Source organism: Oikopleura dioica, chromosome 2 (assembly GCF_907165135.1).
Source record: "Oikopleura dioica chromosome 2, OKI2018_I68_1.0, whole genome shotgun sequence".
Lineage (NCBI taxonomy): Eukaryota > Metazoa > Chordata > Appendicularia > Copelata > Oikopleuridae > Oikopleura > Oikopleura dioica.
The window spans coordinates 14,764,967-14,783,116 of NC_137292.1; the positions used below are offsets into that span (position 1 = coordinate 14,764,967).

Consider the following 18,150-nt stretch of genomic DNA (forward strand, 5'->3'; position numbering starts at 1 on the left):
TGATTAAAAAAACATGCGAGGAAAAGTTTTTCTCAAGATGACCAACTGTGAGTTCGAATAGGAATTTTTTATTACTTGCTTTTTTACAAGAAAAGTTCATGTGAGAAATCTTCTTCGAGCTTTTTATAAGGTCAATCCGAGATGACGTCAATTTGACTAGATTCTTTCAAAATATTCTTGTGAAGATAGGCTAGGCAACCACTGCGGAAAAGCTGACTCAGGGTCTTGAAAGGACTCCTCCAAAAAGCCGCGTAGCGTATTACGACTCTTAAAGACAGCTTTTCTACAAAGGTTACCAAGCCCAGTTCTGAAGCTCGTCAATCTAATTGAGCCATTCCTTGGATCGAAAATCTGCATCGCTCTAAAATCCTCCACCCATTCCATAGTCCCCTCGGGTGCATTTTGACACTCGTAATAAACCGCACAATCCATTTTGTTCATCAAAACATGCGCCGCCATTCCAACTGGGCCCGCAACGGAAAGGTACTCTTGCTGCTTTTCTTGATTGTAGGGCAGATTTGCCATGTAGTAGAAATTCTGATCGCGACGGAGCTGATAGCGGAAGTGGCGATCGATGATGTCCTTTTTTGAAAAAGGATTGAAGGTTCTGCTGATTCGTCCGCGAACGCGGTCTATTTTTTCTTTCTGAAAAGGATGAGCTGAAATTCGATTAAAGAAAACTCACGATTTGCGATTGTTTCTCGGTCACCACCACCATCTCCTGTTTCCTCCTTGACCATTTGACGACCCTTTGCTCTCCCCAAAGAGCTTCATTCTCCGGCCTTTCCAGAGGCACTTCTTTTACAAACGTTTTTCGAGCGCCCCAGGTGTCGAACTTCATCAGAGCATCGGTTTTTGGAGGAACTGTTTTGAAGCGAACCGCGGTGAAGATCAATTTTGACGGTTGGAAGAAAGTTCGAAACATTCGGTTTTTGAATCCGATTTCTAAACGTTCATTTTAGTGAGATCAAAGCTATCATCTTTATCTGTTTAAAATTCTAGCGAAGCTACTAGTAGCCTACTAGGCCTTCAAGCTGTTCACTTATTGATATTTTAGCAACACGATTTTTGCAACAATTTTTTTGCTTTTATTTACAGCGAAGATTTTCGAGCGCAGTTTGAGTTTTTTTCTTCCAATGTGACATCAGTTTGATAATAAATAATAATAAGCATATTAATATTATTTGTGAAAAGATCAAGTTTGAACTGGACAGAGTGATTTTCTAGGTTTGATTTCTAGTTGGATTTTCGGAGTTTGCTTGAGGCGTGATCGACGGGATAACAGGAGGGTCGTTTTCGTTCGGGACGATCTTTTTCGCGCTGCAGTTCCATCTGCTTGTGCATGAATTTCTTGTACAGGTTTGGCTTGTCGGCGACGATCTGTTGGGCGTTGTCGTCATCGTCGGAGTCGTAGTGGATGTATTTGGGGAACTGAAGGAACACTTTTAGCTTGTTATCGACGAGGTCATAATCCGGGCTTGTAAGACTGTGTAGTAACCTGAGCTAAGCTCATGAAAGAGCTAAAATTGAAGGCCGCGTAGCGGCTTTTCCAAGAACGAAGCCGCAGAGCTACTTCGCAAAAATTACAATTCCAATCCATTAGGATTGTAAGGTTTCTTGATTGAACTTTTTCAAACGAAAACTTCTTCGATCAAACTTTGCTAAAAACAAGATGGCGGGGCTAATGATGAGGGTTTTCTGTAGGAGAAGGAGGTCACCGGGAGAATGATAAAATAAAAAAGTTTGTTTTGAAGAAGCGCGGCTTGTTTCCTTTAGCGCCTTCTTCACTCCTTGATTCGCACTATAAACGTCAGGCGCTGCCCACGAGCTCGGCAATAAAAGTATCAGACTTGAGAGGCTAATCATGTGATTTGCACTCGGTAATGCACCATCACAAAGTCCCTCGAAAACTCCTCGGTAAAAAATAATTCAACAAATAAAAAAAAATCAAACCAAATCAACGAACAAGAAAATTTGAGAAAGAAAATCTGGGTCAGAGCAAACTAAAAAGCGAAAGAGAGAGAGATAGTATGCGGAAATTGAGGAAGAGCTCGTTTTCAAGAAATAAAGGTCAGTCAAACAAAACTTTGATTGAAACTGATAGTTTCTCTTATTTGATAGTTTTTGAAATCTAAATTGGATTAAAAAATCATGCATTTTTATCATGACTAGCTAATGAATCTATTCAATAATGTTGAATAGTAATAATCATTTTATGAGGTGCCCCTATTAAATTCTGCAGATGACGAATAATCGTACGATAAATGTATTTAATCTAGAGCTACAAATTCGTGAAATATGAATTGTTGCGATAAATAGGTATCGTTATGGTCTGTTAGTTCAAACTGCACCTAAGAGCCATTTTCGAAGAAGCCTTATTTTACAATTAATTTTTGTTTCATTTATATTTTGAAACTTACGGTTTCTGGAGACTTTGAAGCTCTTTCCGTGACAGTAACAATTTTCGCTTTCGAGAAATTCTGTCTGTTTCTACTCGGCAAGTCTTCGAACAATCTGTTCATCTCTTCTTCTTTTCTGTTCTCTCAGGCTCCAAAATCAGAATAATTCTAGCCAACTCGGGGCGGGATTGGGCGCCCAGCTCTAATTTTGTCCAATTGCGCGGAGTGGCGCGCCTGGACAAAAAAATTTGGGAGGTCCCGACCGAGAAATAGGAAAAAAAAAAGAAAGAAAAAGAATATTGATCTTGGCCTGGGGCGAGTGCGACCAGCCCTGGAGAGGGGAGAGAGCGCGCTACACACGCCTCGCTCGTTTACTCTGAGGGCGAGATTTTCTCTTTCAGTCACTCGCGGAAATGTTAGGAAAAGATGACTGTAACTGAGAATTGTGCGGCACGGTGGCTGTAGTTTTGTTCCCTTTTGAACTGAAAGAAAAATAAGAGCGAGAGATTTTTCGATGAAATGAAGGAAAAACGCATTCTTGGAAGAGATTTTTGACAAGAAGATTTTGAAGAACGAAGATTCTTTAGTAAAGAAATGTCCATTCTTTGAAAATCAAGAAGAAAATGGATAATTTTTTGCGAATCGATTTTTACTTAGAGCTAGATGGGGAGGTGGCACGAATCGCCAAAATTGCGACAATTTTTACGAAATTTTGGTCAAATTTATGACCAATCAGATGTCCGCATTCGACTTGCAGGCCAATCAGATTTCCGAAAAAACTTCCGAATCTTAATTGGGCTTTTTTTCATATTTTCCTCAATAAAAATTCAAGAATCCTATTTTTTGTATCTAAACGAGTACTTCTAATATGAATTTATCAATAATTTTCGAATAAAATCTTCCAAAATAAATGCGCTGTGTATATTTATGCCTTGACAAAGCATCTCTAGAATAGAAAAAAAGGCGCTATAATTTTCGCACACTCATCCCAAAATCACAGTTTCGTCAGCACTTGAACCGCCAGAGTCAATATTTATCAGCAGAGCATTTTGTATGCCCATCTGATTCAAGAGAGAATGCTCCGTCTTTTGCCCAAGTTCGTGAAAAAAAAAAAAAGAAAAGAAAGCATAATTGAGACAATAATCTCAATTTTAGTCTCATTCATCAATATTTTTTGTGACACTTTCTTGAGCCCCCGCGCTGAATAAAAATTAACGTCGTCTTTTGTAGAGATAAAGGATGATCTGATGTCGGGCGAAACAACGAAGCAACGAAAACTCCAACACAAGAAACGCCGACCGCATTTCCACAGGTACACCCTTAATCTCCGGAAAGAGAAAAACCGTAGAAAATCAGTAGGCAAAAATAGCATAATTCGTAATTCCACCGCTTTACTTACCACTCAGAAAATCGGGCAAATCGTGGCTCAGGTAAAAAAAGAACAAAAACGAACTTTTTTGAAAGAAAACTTACTTGCTACTGGTAATTACATTTGCGTGCCAATTAAAACATAAAACCACTACGAGTTACAGTAAGTTCCTGGGCTCGGCAACATTTGCAGGAGACCTGAGTCAGGCTTCTAAAAGGACTTCAATGAAAAGCTGCGGCTTTTTTAAAAAAGATGAGCCGCGAATTTTCATTGAAGCTCTTTCAGAACCCTGACTCAGGCCTCCTACACAGGTTACCGAGTTCGCCTAATTAACTATTTGATTTTTGATCATGCGTTTTTGAACTAATTAATCGAGCTAGCCGACTAACTCTTCCTTTTTCAACCTTTTTGCGTTGGAAAAAAGGTCATTTGAGCGTAATAACTTAGGACCATTTCCACAAAAACACACATTTGCATTTAAAAATTAAAATTGTATGCGTTCCTTCTTAGCTAACCTTTTTGAATAATTAATCAAGCTGCACAAGCGATAAGAAAGAATAAATTTTATTTTCAGGCAGCGAGAAAAGGTTCTCCGTGGAAATGACGATCCGTTGGCGGCGGTATTTTCTTGGGGCGTCAGGTACTTATCTTATTTCCGAATCGTCTGTTGTACAAATCTGCGTTTTAAGCCATCATCAGCGAGAGCTGTCTGTCATTCCTCAGCCGAAAATGCTGCTAGCTGACGATTTCAAAGCGTATTCCAAGCTATGTGTTTGAAAATCGAATAAAAAAGGAAGAAGGCATCATTTGATGGCAAAATTATTCAAACACTGTCAGTTAAAAGTGGAAAATCACGCGTTCAACCGAACCTTGTTACCTGGCCACTACAAGGCAAGGGCTAATCGATACTGAGAAATCGAGTTTGATTACTTTGGCAGGAGGATAGGCTCTTTTTTCACTCAATAATACAGGCTCATCGGATTCATTCTGTATTTATCCGCGCTTAATCCGCGCTCTACTGAATAATTCATTCTATAAATGATGCATATTCTGAAATCGAAACGAAATTATTTGAAAAGGCCATTATCATAAATCCTTTCTCCTTTTTCCTGCCAAAGTTTCAGTACTTCAAGTACCGCGCTAACCCCTCTAAGGTCAAAGAGTACTGCCCATTAGTTTTCCGCGGACTGCGAGAGCGTTTTGACATTTCCGAGGTAAGCCCTAATTTGTGCAGGAGATAGATTTGCCTATTTACCTAAATTAATCTAGGATGATTATACGGATTCCCTATCGCTGCATCATATTGAGCCTCTTATTACACAAGGAATCGTTCTCTAAAGAAAGTACAGTATCAATCTTACATAAAACAATACGGTATTGTCAATACCTCTATGCTGAGCAACCTGTGCAGAGACCTCAGTCTGGGTTCTGCGCGACCTTCAATGAAAGGGCTTTCAGAACTCTGACTCAGGTTTTTACGCAGGTTCCCAAACTGAGCGTCTGTGCTTGTTTCATCTTCTTTTAGTGAAGATATTCTTTTTTGAAACGAGGAAAAGATGAAATCGAAAAGATGGAAGAGGCGAACGCAGACGGAAGAATGCCCGGAAAACTGCGAAAACGCGACATCCTAAGATCCTACTGCGGTCGATTCATCGTCTCCCTCATCTCCACCGAAGATGTCGAGCAATTACATAATGTTTTGCCTAGCTATTACGCCATGGATTCGAAAAACGTTACTTTTCAGAATTGATCAACTTTTTTTACGAACTTGAACTTTGTCCCGTGACGAGTAGTATAACAGCCGCCGTCACGAATCTATGAAATGTTTATTGCCATTCTGTAATTCATAAAATAAGTCATGAATCCGAATGAAAGCCCACGTCGTCGAGCAAAAAGGAGAAACCTTGCTTCCAAACTGGCTTGGTCTCTACAGATGCGGCATCAGCAATCGCTCAGACAGATATTTACTCGTCACTAAGTGAGTCAAGGCTCCAGTAGATTGCAACTAATGACGGGTTTACTAGATCTATAACGCGGCGGATCGAGGTGCTCTCCGAAGCCTTCCGACTCAAGGGGACGAAAATGGAGAAAATCGAAAAGAAGCAAAAGAAGGAGAAGAAAAAGGAGGAAAAAGAAGAAGACAAGGAAAAGAAAGAACTCAGGGTGAGAAAGATTCCTTTGAGGGTTTTTTGTATTGTAGATAAATAATAGTTTGTACATCATACAAGCATAGAAAGATCAGTGTGAGGTTTTGTGTCGGATAAGATAATGGATTTTCTTCATTGCCTTTCGCTTGAACCTCTTTCCGCAGCTGAGACAGACATGTTTCTTGAGCCCAGCCCGGACCTCGTCCCAGCTGGAAATGCTAGACCAATTCATGTCATGAACGAGCTCATCTTCGTGCGCATTTTCCATGTGAATTTCGAGCGCGCCGGCGTGATAGAAGCTCTTTGCGCAATAGTCGCAGTAATACTCGACGATTTTTTCGTTTCGTCGCAGCGTTTCGGAGTTGATCTCTGTCCTGTTAAGGGTTAATCGTCTTCCGAGGCGTTGGTGACGGGTGGGGATTTCACTGACAGACTTGAGCTTTTTAATTGTCGCGTGGCGGGAGTAGGAGACGATGTCGGTGTGAGTAGTTGTGCACATCTTTTTCTTGTTGTTTGAGTTTTCTGGGTTCTTATTCCGCCGATCTGGTTATATAAAATCTTCGTCTAGCGCCCTCTCGAGATGACCAGCAGGTGATCATAACAGGATCGGCGGCTAGGAGCCTAATACAAGTAATTATCTAGGTTGCAGGATCAGAACAGCCGCCCAGCTGCGCGAGAAATCCCTATCGGCGAATTTAGGACAACATCGCCAATAGACGCTACGTCCCGCGGAAATTTACCGCACGCCGCCTATTCTACTTAGAAAATACAAACTCCCAGAAAATCTCGCTAATTAGCTCTTTGAAATTTTTGATATTGTGAATTGAATCGATAATCTTGCTCTCAGAAATTAGAGCTAGTATTGACCTTAATTTAGGAGCCTGAGTGGCTGCAAAGTGGAAATCGCCTTCACCTTATTCCATCTGACGCGGAAAGGTTCAGAACTTATTTGAAAAATGACCTTGAGGTAGGATGACCTTGAGCGATGAAGGGGTTTTAATTTGGTTATCATTTTAGCTCTTGCAGCGATTGAAATTGATGAATTACTCGCTCGATGTCCGCCTCTGTCCTCAATCAGGTATGTAACTTCGACACTTGGCATTTGAAGGAACATAAGAGTCTTTGATTTATCATTTCCTTAATGACAATTAAATCAAAAGACGACGAGAAAGAGGAGAACCACGACTCGGGGCACGATGGCGGCGCCAATTCTGGCGACAATCGCGATTCTGAAAGCGATGAAGAGGACGAGTTTGAATCGTCGGAGGCTCCTACCTTCCGTTTCAAGCTAGGTAACTCAAATATTTATTCCTCGCTGCCGTTAAAACAGACCTTCTTTTTAAGAGAATGGCGGCATTGTGTATCTGAGCTTGAATGAAATTCTGAACCACTACGATACCAAGAAAAAGGCCCAAAACGCTGTGAAATCCGCGACTCATGGTGTAAGTCCTTATTCCTTCAAGTAGCCTCTTTTTCAGGTTTATTTCAGTGCTGCAAGCAAGTTCCATGTTGCACCAACAAAGAACTAAAAAGACAAAGCATCGCATACGCACAAGAGTTTTATGACTTGCTTGTCTCCTATTTTTTCGGCGCAAGCAGGCTCGATTGCATCATGAGTTTGACCGATTTCAAAAAGACGTCTTTGATGCATCCGTCTAAAAACTGTTCTGTCAGTGCAGAGAGCGACTTCTTTTAAAGCAGTAATCGTAATCAACTGAAGGCAGTTATCAATCCATTAAAGCATCAGTTACAGCCATTTATAAGCAGTTACCATTTATCCAGCAGCTTTGCTCGGCAAGCTATGTAGTAGCCTGTGTCTGGGTCCTGAAAAGATGAGAAGAAGCGTAGCGGCTTTTTTAGAAAAATAGCTTCGCGGCTACGAGTTTAAAAAAGCCGCCACGTGTCTTTTTATAAGAGCTCTTTCAGGATCCTGACTCAGGTTAGGGCACAGGTGTGGAGCCTAGTCCCACAGCCAGGGCCCTAGAATCACGTAAACTAAGATTTCAACTTCAGAACGACGAGGACAAAAAAGTCAACCCGGAACGATATAGCCGCCAGTTCACTGAATTCCTTTCTTCTGCTGTCTTCACCCAATGGAATTAACAATTTCAACCTTTCCCGCGCCTGGTTCATCAAATAACTATTCATCCTAAACCAACTCGGAAACTCTTCATTCACCGCACTTTTTCCAAAAAAGAAAACAAAATCGTAGTCCATCTCTTTTTGTGTCTGTCCAAAAATATATTTATCAAGAGTTCCTAAATGGATAAGCAGCGGTGCTCTCTATCATTACTTTCAACTTCAATTTATACAAAAAACAAACAGTACATGATAAATCGTATGATATCTTCACTGGAGAAAAAAGAAACCACCCGTCCAAAATTCTTTCCTTTATGTTCATCCAACAAGTGATTGTAATTCCTCAAGTATCCATCCGACTCTGTTCAGTGTTGTGTTTAACTTTATAAAAAGAAAAGTCCTCTTTGGAGGACGAAAAATCTTGAATTGAAAATCTTAAAGTGAATTTCAGAAATAAGAAATTCGAAAATATTTAAATACAAAATTCAAAGTTAACGCAAATTTAACATGCCTTGTCTTTTGATTTCAGTACCGCGGTTGGCATTTCTGACTGACTAACGCACATTTCATTAGCACATTTCGCAACGCTAAAACATAGGGCGTTTGTGCTAACTAGGCCCTTGTAACCTATCTAGAAAAATAAAATTAGTCAGTCAGAAATGCCAACCGCGGTATATTTGATATACCAATAAACAAGTTGTATATTTAGTCGCTCTCATATAATTTTACGCAGTCTGAAAGAGAGCTTGAACTTTTGCTTAAGGGTAATGGTATACATCGGCGCGGCGCCGCTCGCTCGATCCGCGCTCCGCAAGAACCTATTTCTCACGAGGCCGTAAAATCTGAACGGATCGAGATTTTTTCGAGATTTAAGCAGATTTGGAATCCTCAAAGTCTCTTCTATAAACTGATCGAAAATTAAAACAATTTACAAAGAGAAACAATGTGAAAAGTGCCAGTTTCCTTCAAATGACATTTTCTCCATAATTTCTCATCCAAATTTTTTGAAAATTAGACTGTCTTGTAGAGAATCGTCAGCTCTACAATTCCTGTGTTTCAGATTTTTGTTTTAAGCTTTCATTAATTTTACATCGCAATTTGTAAAGAGCGCAGCGGGAGCGCGCCGCGAGAAATAGGAAGCGGAGAGGCGCGGGCGAGAATAACTCTCTTCAAAAGAGCGCACATAATTTTTGAAAGCCCAAATGAAAAATCTGAAACACAGGAATTGTAGAGCTGACGATTCTCTACAAGACAGTCTAATTTTCAAAAATTTGGATGAGAAATTATGGAGAAAATGTCATTTGAAGAAAACTGGCACTTTTCACATTGTTCCTCTTTGAAAATTGTTTTAATTTTCGATCAGTTTATAGAAGAGACTTTGAGGATTCCGAATCTGTTTAAATCTCGAAAAAATCTCGATCCGTTCAGATTTTACGGCTTCGTGAGAAATAGGTTCTTGCGGAGCGCGGATCGAGCGAGCGGCGCCGCGCCGATGTATACCATTACCCTTAAAAAGAGAAGCCGCTTGCAGCTACTAGAGATTTATATTATAGCCGCGCTTTGTGCGGCTTTTTTTAAGGTCGAAGCCGCAAGCGGCTTCTCGAACTTACGGACAGGAGTGAAGAAAAAGAAGTAATATATTTTCTGAAATGCATTATTTTTCAAAACCGCAATTTTCAGAAAAAATGGACAGTTCGATCGGTCTCCTCAGCAACGTCGCCACACTGGTGACAATATTCATGTTCCTCTGTCCGTTCAACGAGTGTCGGACCGCTCTACAGACGAGGACGCTTTCCCCTTCCTTCAACATCCTTCCATATGTAACGACGGCAATGACTTCAACGCTGTGGTTTACTTACGGCCTCATGACAGAGCAGCCGCCACTGGTGCGTGTCAACATTGTGGGCATCGTCCTCGAAGTCGCCTATTCGGCGATTTTTTTCAGAATAGCGAGAACGAATAAAAACGCCAAGATACTTGTCGGAGCTCTTGCATTTACTTTCTCCGTTCTTGCGCTCACTTATATTGTCGAACCACCAGGAACGTTTCAAAATAAAGGAACCAAGCTAAGCCTATCTGAATCTTTCTTCTAAAACGCGTGAAAGAATTCGCAATACAACTGCTCGGCCTGGTTTGTTGCTCTGTCAATATCATTTGCTTTGCTTCCCCGCTAGCAGCTGCTAAAGAAGTAATCAGGTGATGCACAAGCTCGCTAATCAAGCTCAAAAATCTAATGCGCCAATTCCAAGAACGAAAAGTACAGAGTCTCTTCCTCCTTTCGTCGTCCAAGTCTCAATGTTTTTCACCCCTCTTCTTTGGTTTTTCTACGCGTATCTTATCGGTAAGATTCGTTATCAAATTAAAATGCATCATGCTTTTCTTCAGACGATACGTTTCAAAAGATTCCAAATGGCTTGGGCGCTCTCCTAGGATTGTTTTCAATGTATCTTCGTTACAAATACAAGCAAGGAAAATCGAGAAATGACTATCTTCCACTTGGGGCCTGAAATTCCAAAGAAATCGAGATTCTATGCAGAATTCTTTTAATACAGATAAATACTTTCTTCTTTAGTTAGCTTTTATGAATATTTAGTGCTACTGTAGCTCGCTGTTCTTCCGTTAAAATCTATTTTTCGCAATCAAAGTCGGTGTAACAATGCTTCAAAGACTCTCTCTCTCTCTCTCTGATACAGATATGAAATATATGCAATATGCAGCATATTATATGCTCAATAAAAATTCATCATGATACTTGAATGTCTCTTCTTTTTATTCAAGATAATTCTTAAGAATGCCGAAAAATCGCCCCATAGACGATTTCAACTCGCTTTTCGGCGCGCCGATCAGCATGAAAAAAAGTCAAAGAGGAATCGAAGAAAGTCAAGAAAGGCGAAAAAACAGCAAAAGATCGCTTTCTTGTCAAAGTCGATGCGTCAAAGTTGAAGGAGAAAAAGAAGAAAAAGGCGAAAATGAAGGAGATAAACGCCAATTCCTCTCATAAGAGCGACAAAGAAAGAGTCAAAAAGAAACTCGATGAACCTAAGCCACCGAAAGTCGAGACCTCATTTAAACCTGTTCTGAAAGGTACTTTCTTTTGATTTCACGGTGTCAAAATTGTGACTCGCGCTCTTTAGAAAAAGTGAATGGCAAAATTCCGCAGAAATCGAAGTCACCGTTCAAATCATCACCGTCTCAGGACTCGTCTTCGGATTCCGAACTCGAAGGTAAAGTAAAACGCAAAAATGACGCGCTTATGGAAGGCGCTTATGCAAACAGTCAGGAGCAACTTGCTGCCAGTACTAGCACTGCGAGCACAGGTAACAAAGCTCAACAAACAGGACCTGGTGAAATTCCATTCCAATGGTGATAGTCCTAAGACTTTCCGAGAGCCCCTCCTCGGATGATCTTCTACTTGATTGATCGAATGGTGAATTTTAAAGATTTTCGATGTTTTGAGAAATTTCAGTCTCGAACTCGAAATATCGGAAAAGGTGATATCTGGCCATTGATCCTCACAAAAAAGCTTCTTTTAACAGCATCATCTTCAGCGAAACCAACCTTATTTCGGCAATGAGAACATTTTTAGACGACTTGGCTGCTATCGCTCTGGAATCAAAACGAAACCAGGACGAATTCAAGAAAGAGGGAGAGATCAAGAAAGAAGAAGCCGTGAAGGAAGAATACATCGATAAGCCTGTCCTGGCCGCCCAAGCAAATCCTGTCAAGCGAAAAAGTTTTTTGTCCGAATCTGCCTCCTCTTCGAGCTCATCGTCCAGCTCGAGTTCCAGTTCTTCAAGCTCATCTGACTCCGCAAGTTCCTCAACAGATAGGTTCGTGATCAAATTCTCCTCCTTCTTCTTTACCAAACAAATTTCTAGTTCCGGCGACGAGCAAGAAAACGCCAAGAAAAAGCCAAAAGTTCAAGCAGGCAACAAGCCCTTATCAGAGTTGAATGGAAACGGGACGAAGAAACGCCGCGGCCGTCCTCCAAAGGCGAAAGTTGAGCCGACTCCTCAACCACCACCAAAGCCGACGACCTTCATTCCATCCGGCGTAAGATGGGCCGAGTCGGATTTTATCACGAATTTTATACACAAAATCTTTCATTCTGAACACCTCAATCCCGAACATCGCCCATTCCTGGTAACCTTAGGCATCCAACTATCACTAACACGAACTTCAGCACCCTCGACTTCACCCCCTCGGAGGTGGTGTATCTTTGCACGCACACTACCACGAAGTAACGAATCACCACTCGGTAACGCTCGACGAGTTTTCTGAAACCTTCGCTAAAGTCGCCATTGCCGAATACGAGCCCGGTCTGCCTGCATTCAACATCTCCATCTTCCACGGAAGCGCTGTCAAAATTCCTGACCCACTAGAATATTTCGCTAATGCCCATCCTGACCTCAATGTAAAGGTAAGTCTGGAGAATCAACTGGATGAATGCGGCTTGCGGCATCAATAAAGCGACTCGCGCGACTCAATCTTTTTCGCTCGAAGCCGCAAACGAAATACAGATAACAGTAATCAACTATAATTCAAGGCCGAAGTCCTTGGAAACAAAAAAGAAGTACGAACAATGAAGCTGTATGAATACAAACGAAAGGTTGATGCTACGTTTCAACCCTTTTCGAGGTAAACTTTTCTTTTCACAACTCATTGTGTAACTTTAATTACAGGATGTTCCGAGAAGGACCAATGCGAGAAATCTCTCTTGTTGGAAAACGAGGCGAAGAAACCGGATCAGGTAAGAAGAACGATGGGGATTTTTTCTGAGCGTCATTTTAAGATTTTTCGGAATTCACGAAGATGCTCCAAGAAAATGTGCCGATCATGAAATGGCTCCTTCCATGGGGAAGATTGGCGCTGGACGAAATCGACAGTCCAAATAAATCAGACGACGGGCCAATCTGGTGGATAAGACCTGGTGAACAGAGTGTTTCATGCCAACATGGTACTCCAGTCAAGGTATTTTATCGTCACTTTTTTCGTCGTTTTCAACGAGAAATTTAGGCAAACGTCGGAAAAGTTGGATTCAAGCGAGCAAGAGATTCGCGCGAACTGAACGTCATCGATCGAACATTTCCTCACTTGGATCATCAAGACGATCCTACCGGAAGAAGAACTACCCATGCCGTGGGCGTGTTGAAAGCGGTCAAGTGCGGAAAACACTTTCCTGGGTAAGATTTTGCGATGACTAATTATCTTTCGAGGCCACGACCTGGGCTCGCCATACTGTGTAGAAACCTGAGTCAGGCTCTGAAAGATCTATGATGAAAAGCCGCGCAGCGGCTTTCTTTAAAATCAAGCCGAAAAGTCTATTTTTGGACATCGACTCAGGTTTTTTACACAGGTTGCAGGGCTCAGACCGCGGCATTTCTCTAATATGAAAGAGATTTTCTCTTTTCGAGTCGTCAATTTTAAAAATTTCCGGATTTCTGGTCTTTTCTTTTTGTCAAAAAGTCGTGATGAGTGTATTTTTTTCGTTTCTTGGATTTCTCGGTTCCGAGTGATAGGAATTCTCCCTTCTTATTTGAAAATTCGAAGTTGGCGCCCTGAAAGCGCGCCACTGATTGGCTCGTGTTGATTCACTACTCTCGCCACGCTTTTTCTCCGATTGGCCGGGCGCCGCGTCCCTCACCTGACGAATCACGCAAAATGTGTAAAATTTTTGCTCCTGGAGAATGCGCGAAAGAGAATTGACACCAGAATGCGCCAAATTTCGACTCCAAAATTAATCGCTCGTCTTTAGAGAGCCCGTTCAAGTCAAAGATGCCGTCCTTTTCGACTCTAAGCACAAGGAACTTCTCATAAATGCGTTGCAGATGGACACTTACGAACCTCCTATGACTCAGGTACGAATTTACCAAAAGAGTTGTTTATAAAAATTATTCGGAAGATATATCTTTCTTGAAGTGTATTCAATAATCTTGAGAAAATCATCAATAACGTCCATTTTTAGCTGTTTTTCTTATAATTTTTCATTGATCAAATTTCGAAAAATTCATTTAGACTTCTGGATGGCTTTCTCTTTCCAAGCTGAACGGGTTGCGATCAGATTATCAAGTCAACTTTACGAAAGTCGAGCTCTACGACGATGACATCTACCTGATCCCAAGAAACGTAGTCCACCAATTCCGCTCAACAGCGGCCATTTCCTCGCTGGCCTGGCACCTGAGGTTGCAGAGGTTCGCAAATGAGAAGGACGGCTCGCCAGACAAATGAGTTCATTCTACAGAAAGTCAAAACCTACTAGCTGTACTCAAATTAGAAGAAAGAAAAAGAAACCTTCGTTCGATCAGACAATGACCCGCTACGCTTCTATCTTATATTATCAAGACTTTTGAATTCAAAAAAGAACACTTCCAGGCATTTTACTCCAAAATCTGAAATCAACTTATTCTTTATTTTATTTTTTTGCAAATTTCCTCCCTAGAAAAAAGTCGCTTAAATTCCCTCCTCATTTATCCACTGCCCTGGTTTGCCTTTTCTCCCCCTTGGAAAATCCTCAAGGAAATCTTTTTACTATTCTTTAAATCCGAAGCGGTGAAAATCAAGAAATTCTAAAGTTTTGGTGTTTTCAGACTCGCTCGGCTCATAAATCATGGCTGCTGCTAAGAACGCCGCCAAGGCCGCCCTCAAGGGAAAGAACCAGCTCCGAAAGAAGAAGGTCCGAACCAACACCTCCTTCCGACGACCAAAGACCCTCTCTCTTCCCCGAAGCCCCAAGTTCAGTGTTCAAATTGATCATTTTGTTCTCTAGCGAAATACCGCATTTTCTCGAATTTCAATATTTTCCTGATAAATTTTTATAATTTTGAACACGACCGGAAGTGTCCACGAAAGTCTGTTAACAAGCAGCCTCGACTTGACCAGTTCTCGATCATCAAGCACCCCTTGACCACCGAGTCCGCCATGAAGAAGATCGAAGACAACAACACCCTCGTCTTCATCGTTGACATCCTTGCCAACAAGCCCCAGATCAAGGCCGCTGTCAAGAAGATGTACGACGTCGAAATCCAGAAGGTTGCTATCGTGCGATTATAATTATGGTGAAGATTCTATTTCAGGTCAACACCCTCATCCGACCCGATGGCGCCAAGAAGGCCTACGTCAAGCTCGCTTCTGACTGCGATGCTCTCGACGTCGCCAACAAGATCGGAATCATCTAAATTCTGTTTAACGAATTTGAAAAATTGATCTCACGGTCTGTAGCCGCGCGAGCTTAAGATAGGTTTATTTAGACACTAAGTCGGCTTGAAACAATATGGCTTACGCCGCAGGAGCCAAGATTCTCAAGGATGCCGGCGAGCAGGCCACTGATTGCGAGAAGCAGCTCTCCGCCGCCCTCGTCGAGGTCGAGAACAACGCCGCTGCCGACCTCAAGGCTGTTCTCAAGGAGCTTTACTTCAAGGTGAATAGACGAGCAACGCCAGGGCTAGATTTTATAACTAGATTTTGTAGTCCGCCAAAGAATTCGAGGTTGGATCCGGCCGAAAGGCCATCGTCCTCTTCGTCCCCTTCCCACAGGTGAAGTCGTGGCAGAAGATCCACCAGAAGGTCGTCCGAGAGCTTGAGAAGAAGTTCTCTGGCAAGCACATCGTCATCCTCGCCCAGCGACGAATCCTCCCCAAGCCCACTCGAAAGACCCGAAACCAGAAGCAGAAGCGACCATTCAGCCGAACCCTCACCAACGTCCACGACAAAATCCTCGAGGATCTTTGCTACCCCGCTGAGATCGTCGGTCGACGAACTCGAGTCCGACTCGATGCTTCCCGACTTCACAAGGTAATCTTCGTTTACTCGACTTTTGTAACGCCTATTCTAGGTCCAACTCGACAAGAACCAGCAGACCGAAGTTGAGCACAAATTGGACACTTACACCTCTGTGTACAAAAAGTTGACCGGTAAGGAAGTCGTCTTCGACTTCCCCGAGCAGCTGTAATTTGTTTCTGTTTTCCAGAACATGAGACTTTGCGGCTAAGCCAGTTGTCTGACCATTGGATTTGTTTAGAAACGGACCACTCGAAATGGCCCTCGTCAGCGCTGACAAGTTCCAGCACATCCTTCGTGTCCAGAACACCAACATTGATGGTCAGCGAAACATCCAGTTCGCCATGACTGCCATCAAGGGTATTGGACGACGATTCTCCAACATCATCTGCAAGAAGGCCGATATCGACATCACCAAGGTAGATATCAAGGAGGACCAACTGAGCTCTTATTTTCTTTTCAGCGTGCCGGTCAGCTCGATGACGAAGAGATCAAGCGAATGGAAACCATTATGCTGAACCCCCGTCAATACAAGGTCCCAGACTACTTCCTTAACAGACAGAAGGACGCCAAGGACGGTACCTTCACCCAGGTCATCTCCAACGGTCTCGAAACCAAGCTTCGAGAAGATCTTGAGCGCATGAAGAAGGTAGGTCAGTTGACCGGTGTCACATACTGCTCAGAAATCTCACCCTCGATTCTAGATCCGATGCCACCGAGGTCTTCGACACTACTGGATGCTCCGAGTCCGAGGTCAGCACACCAAGACCACTGGTCGACGTGGCCGAACCGTCGGTGTCTCCAAGAAGAAGTAAATCTTTTAAGATCTGCATCTTTCACTGTCTCTAAAAGAATAAAACACCGAGAGACGGATATCTGTTTGATTGCGCTTCATTTAGTATGTCTGATAAAAATGAGATCTCCCTGGAGGACGAGGTTCTAGACAAAGTTGTCAAATACAGATGGCTTCTCTCAGTGCTGATGGGCCCTGTGTGGGGATTTCTAGGGCTCCAGGGGATCTTCGGAATCGCGTTGTATGGCCTTATCATAACGATGTTTTCGCTATCGATTGTTCGCCAGACTGGGTGAGTTGTGAAACTCTTTATCTTATGACATCTATTGCTTTTTTTCTCAGTGAGGAGAACGTTGAAAAAGTTGGAGGATTCACGGTCATCGCAAAGGAAGGAGGCATCACTGCCATGGGCGTTTTCATGGTGACCTGGGTAATAAACCGAAATCTATCCCATCTAAACAGAATTTTAAAGATATCCGTCCATACGATGCTTCAATCGAGCTAAAAGACCTCAACATGTATACATTTGAAGAAATTCTTCACATTAGACCTTTCATTTCCTTCTGATTCTAGTATCTTGCAATTAATCCGTGCCGCTTGCTTCAGCTCAAATTCTTGACCTACTAGTTTTAGCATGGGCTTGCTCGATGAATGCGAAGAGCTCTTTGGCTCTGAAAATCTTTTTGAAATTTTCAAAATAGAGGAACCTAAGACCGCGACCGAGTCGCAAATCAAAAAGGCCTACTACAAACTCAGTCTCAAATACCATCCAGACAAGGCGAACGAAAATGAGAGAGAGGCTCATACGAAAAAGTTTCAAGTTCTCTCCAAGATTCATCAGATTTTGAGGTAAATTTGTCTCATACTATTGAAAGCATTACCCGCTTATAAGTGACAAGCAAAAACGAGAGCTTTACATTGAGACGGGCGAAATCGATGACGATGGACCTGGCCTTGATCCCGACTCAGACTGGGTCGACTACTGGAGACAGCTCTACCCGAAAATTACGCTCGAACAGATCAATAAGTTCACAGAAGATTACCAAGGCTCCGAAGAAGAGCGAACTGATCTTTTGGATGCTTACAAAAAACACAAGGGAAAGATGGGCAAAATCATGGAGGAGATCCCCGCCTCCACTTTTGAAGACGAAGACCGTTTTGCGGAAATCATCAAACAGGCGATCAAAGACAAGGAAGTGAAATCCTACAAGGCGTTTACAAACGAGTCCGCTGCATCAAAGAAGGAGCGTCGAGATGCTGCGCTAGAAGAAAAAGAAGAAGCCGAACAACATGCCAACGACCTTGGAATCGGAAAAACCAATAACACCGATGATCTGGCGGCGATGATTCTTGCTAGAGGAAAAGCGCGCACATCATTCCTTGGTAAATTGTTCGAAATTTTCAATCGCCTCATCTGTTTTAGACGATCTTGAAGCGAAATACGCTCCCAAGCCTAAGAAGGGAAAGGCTGGCAAAGAGAACAAGGCAAAAGCCAAGAAGACCCGCGCCAAAAAGACATAATGAATTGTCATTTCTCACCTGCACTCACACATGTTAGAAAATTTTCAGTTATCCACTGCCGTTATC

At 42.3% G+C, this 18,150-nt stretch overlaps 9 protein-coding genes and 1 long non-coding RNA gene across 11 annotated transcripts; 8 read left to right on the forward strand and 2 right to left on the reverse strand.

Moving 5' to 3' along the window:
- Positions 1-131: 131 nt before the first annotated feature.
- LOC145698458 (uncharacterized) lies at positions 132-941 on the reverse strand. The gene is made up of 3 exons (XM_081775661.1): positions 686-941; positions 264-645; positions 132-190 (listed from the first exon to the last, which is right to left on the reverse strand). The coding sequence occupies exons 1-3, from the start codon at positions 923-925 to the stop codon at positions 132-134; spliced, it is 681 nt and encodes a 226-aa protein (XP_081631787.1). The 5' UTR covers positions 926-941.
- A 134-nt stretch (positions 942-1,075) lies between these two features.
- LOC145696256 (uncharacterized) lies at positions 1,076-2,717 on the reverse strand. Its single transcript, XR_014133797.1, has 2 exons — positions 2,421-2,717; positions 1,076-1,431 (listed from the first exon to the last, which is right to left on the reverse strand). It is a non-coding gene; the product is annotated as an uncharacterized LOC145696256 (long non-coding RNA).
- LOC145696253 (phosphatidylinositol 5-phosphate 4-kinase type-2 alpha-like) lies at positions 1,915-8,733 on the forward strand. 2 transcript variants are annotated; one of them, XM_081773254.1, is made up of 16 exons: positions 1,915-2,070; positions 3,630-3,711; positions 3,806-3,829; positions 4,343-4,408; positions 4,458-4,531; positions 4,604-4,659; positions 4,923-4,982; positions 5,038-5,089; positions 5,322-5,482; positions 5,643-5,746; positions 5,793-5,931; positions 6,793-6,882; positions 6,933-6,993; positions 7,076-7,207; positions 7,260-7,357; positions 7,929-8,733. In XM_081773254.1, exons 1-16 carry the CDS (start codon positions 2,031-2,033, stop codon positions 8,016-8,018), a joined length of 1,329 nt encoding a protein of 442 aa, XP_081629380.1. In that variant the 5' UTR covers positions 1,915-2,030; the 3' UTR covers positions 8,019-8,733. The 2 variants fall into 2 exon arrangements, with proteins under 2 accessions (XP_081629380.1, XP_081629381.1); XM_081773255.1 differs by lacking the exon at positions 3,806-3,829 and having other exon boundaries at positions 1,916-2,070; positions 7,929-8,731.
- Positions 8,734-9,649: 916 nt separating this feature from the next.
- On the forward strand, positions 9,650-10,731 carry LOC145696254 (sugar transporter SWEET1-like). Its single transcript, XM_081773256.1, has 4 exons — positions 9,650-10,032; positions 10,098-10,190; positions 10,244-10,335; positions 10,380-10,731. The coding sequence occupies exons 1-4, from the start codon at positions 9,680-9,682 to the stop codon at positions 10,499-10,501; spliced, it is 660 nt and encodes a 219-aa protein (XP_081629382.1). The 5' UTR covers positions 9,650-9,679; the 3' UTR covers positions 10,502-10,731.
- Positions 10,732-10,788: 57 nt separating this feature from the next.
- Positions 10,789-14,528, forward strand: LOC145696714 (lysine-specific demethylase RSBN1L-like). Its single transcript, XM_081773795.1, has 11 exons — positions 10,789-11,078; positions 11,129-11,218; positions 11,581-11,824; positions 11,873-12,137; positions 12,178-12,414; positions 12,541-12,632; positions 12,677-12,744; positions 12,787-12,965; positions 13,011-13,177; positions 13,750-13,852; positions 14,010-14,528. The coding sequence occupies exons 1-11, from the start codon at positions 10,964-10,966 to the stop codon at positions 14,220-14,222; spliced, it is 1,773 nt and encodes a 590-aa protein (XP_081629921.1). The 5' UTR covers positions 10,789-10,963; the 3' UTR covers positions 14,223-14,528.
- Positions 14,529-14,570: 42 nt separating this feature from the next.
- On the forward strand, positions 14,571-15,211 carry LOC145696723 (large ribosomal subunit protein uL23-like). Its single transcript, XM_081773805.1, has 3 exons — positions 14,571-14,733; positions 14,832-15,023; positions 15,068-15,211. The coding sequence occupies exons 1-3, from the start codon at positions 14,602-14,604 to the stop codon at positions 15,167-15,169; spliced, it is 426 nt and encodes a 141-aa protein (XP_081629931.1). The 5' UTR covers positions 14,571-14,601; the 3' UTR covers positions 15,170-15,211.
- A 28-nt stretch (positions 15,212-15,239) lies between these two features.
- LOC145696719 (small ribosomal subunit protein eS7-like) lies at positions 15,240-15,982 on the forward strand. The gene is made up of 3 exons (XM_081773802.1): positions 15,240-15,411; positions 15,462-15,785; positions 15,826-15,982. The coding sequence occupies exons 1-3, from the start codon at positions 15,265-15,267 to the stop codon at positions 15,940-15,942; spliced, it is 588 nt and encodes a 195-aa protein (XP_081629928.1). The 5' UTR covers positions 15,240-15,264; the 3' UTR covers positions 15,943-15,982.
- Positions 15,983-15,989: 7 nt separating this feature from the next.
- On the forward strand, positions 15,990-16,643 carry LOC145696720 (small ribosomal subunit protein uS13-like). The gene is made up of 3 exons (XM_081773803.1): positions 15,990-16,189; positions 16,234-16,419; positions 16,475-16,643. Exons 1-3 carry the CDS (start codon positions 16,028-16,030, stop codon positions 16,583-16,585), a joined length of 459 nt encoding a protein of 152 aa, XP_081629929.1. The 5' UTR covers positions 15,990-16,027; the 3' UTR covers positions 16,586-16,643.
- LOC145696721 (GEL complex subunit OPTI-like) lies at positions 16,642-17,168 on the forward strand. Its single transcript, XM_081773804.1, has 3 exons — positions 16,642-16,855; positions 16,906-16,993; positions 17,036-17,168. The coding sequence occupies exons 1-3, from the start codon at positions 16,671-16,673 to the stop codon at positions 17,066-17,068; spliced, it is 306 nt and encodes a 101-aa protein (XP_081629930.1). The 5' UTR covers positions 16,642-16,670; the 3' UTR covers positions 17,069-17,168.
- On the forward strand, positions 17,167-18,140 carry LOC145696718 (dnaJ homolog subfamily C member 9-like). The gene is made up of 3 exons (XM_081773801.1): positions 17,167-17,412; positions 17,456-17,946; positions 17,987-18,140. Exons 1-3 carry the CDS (start codon positions 17,198-17,200, stop codon positions 18,082-18,084), a joined length of 804 nt encoding a protein of 267 aa, XP_081629927.1. The 5' UTR covers positions 17,167-17,197; the 3' UTR covers positions 18,085-18,140.
- Positions 18,141-18,150: the final 10 nt, after the last annotated feature.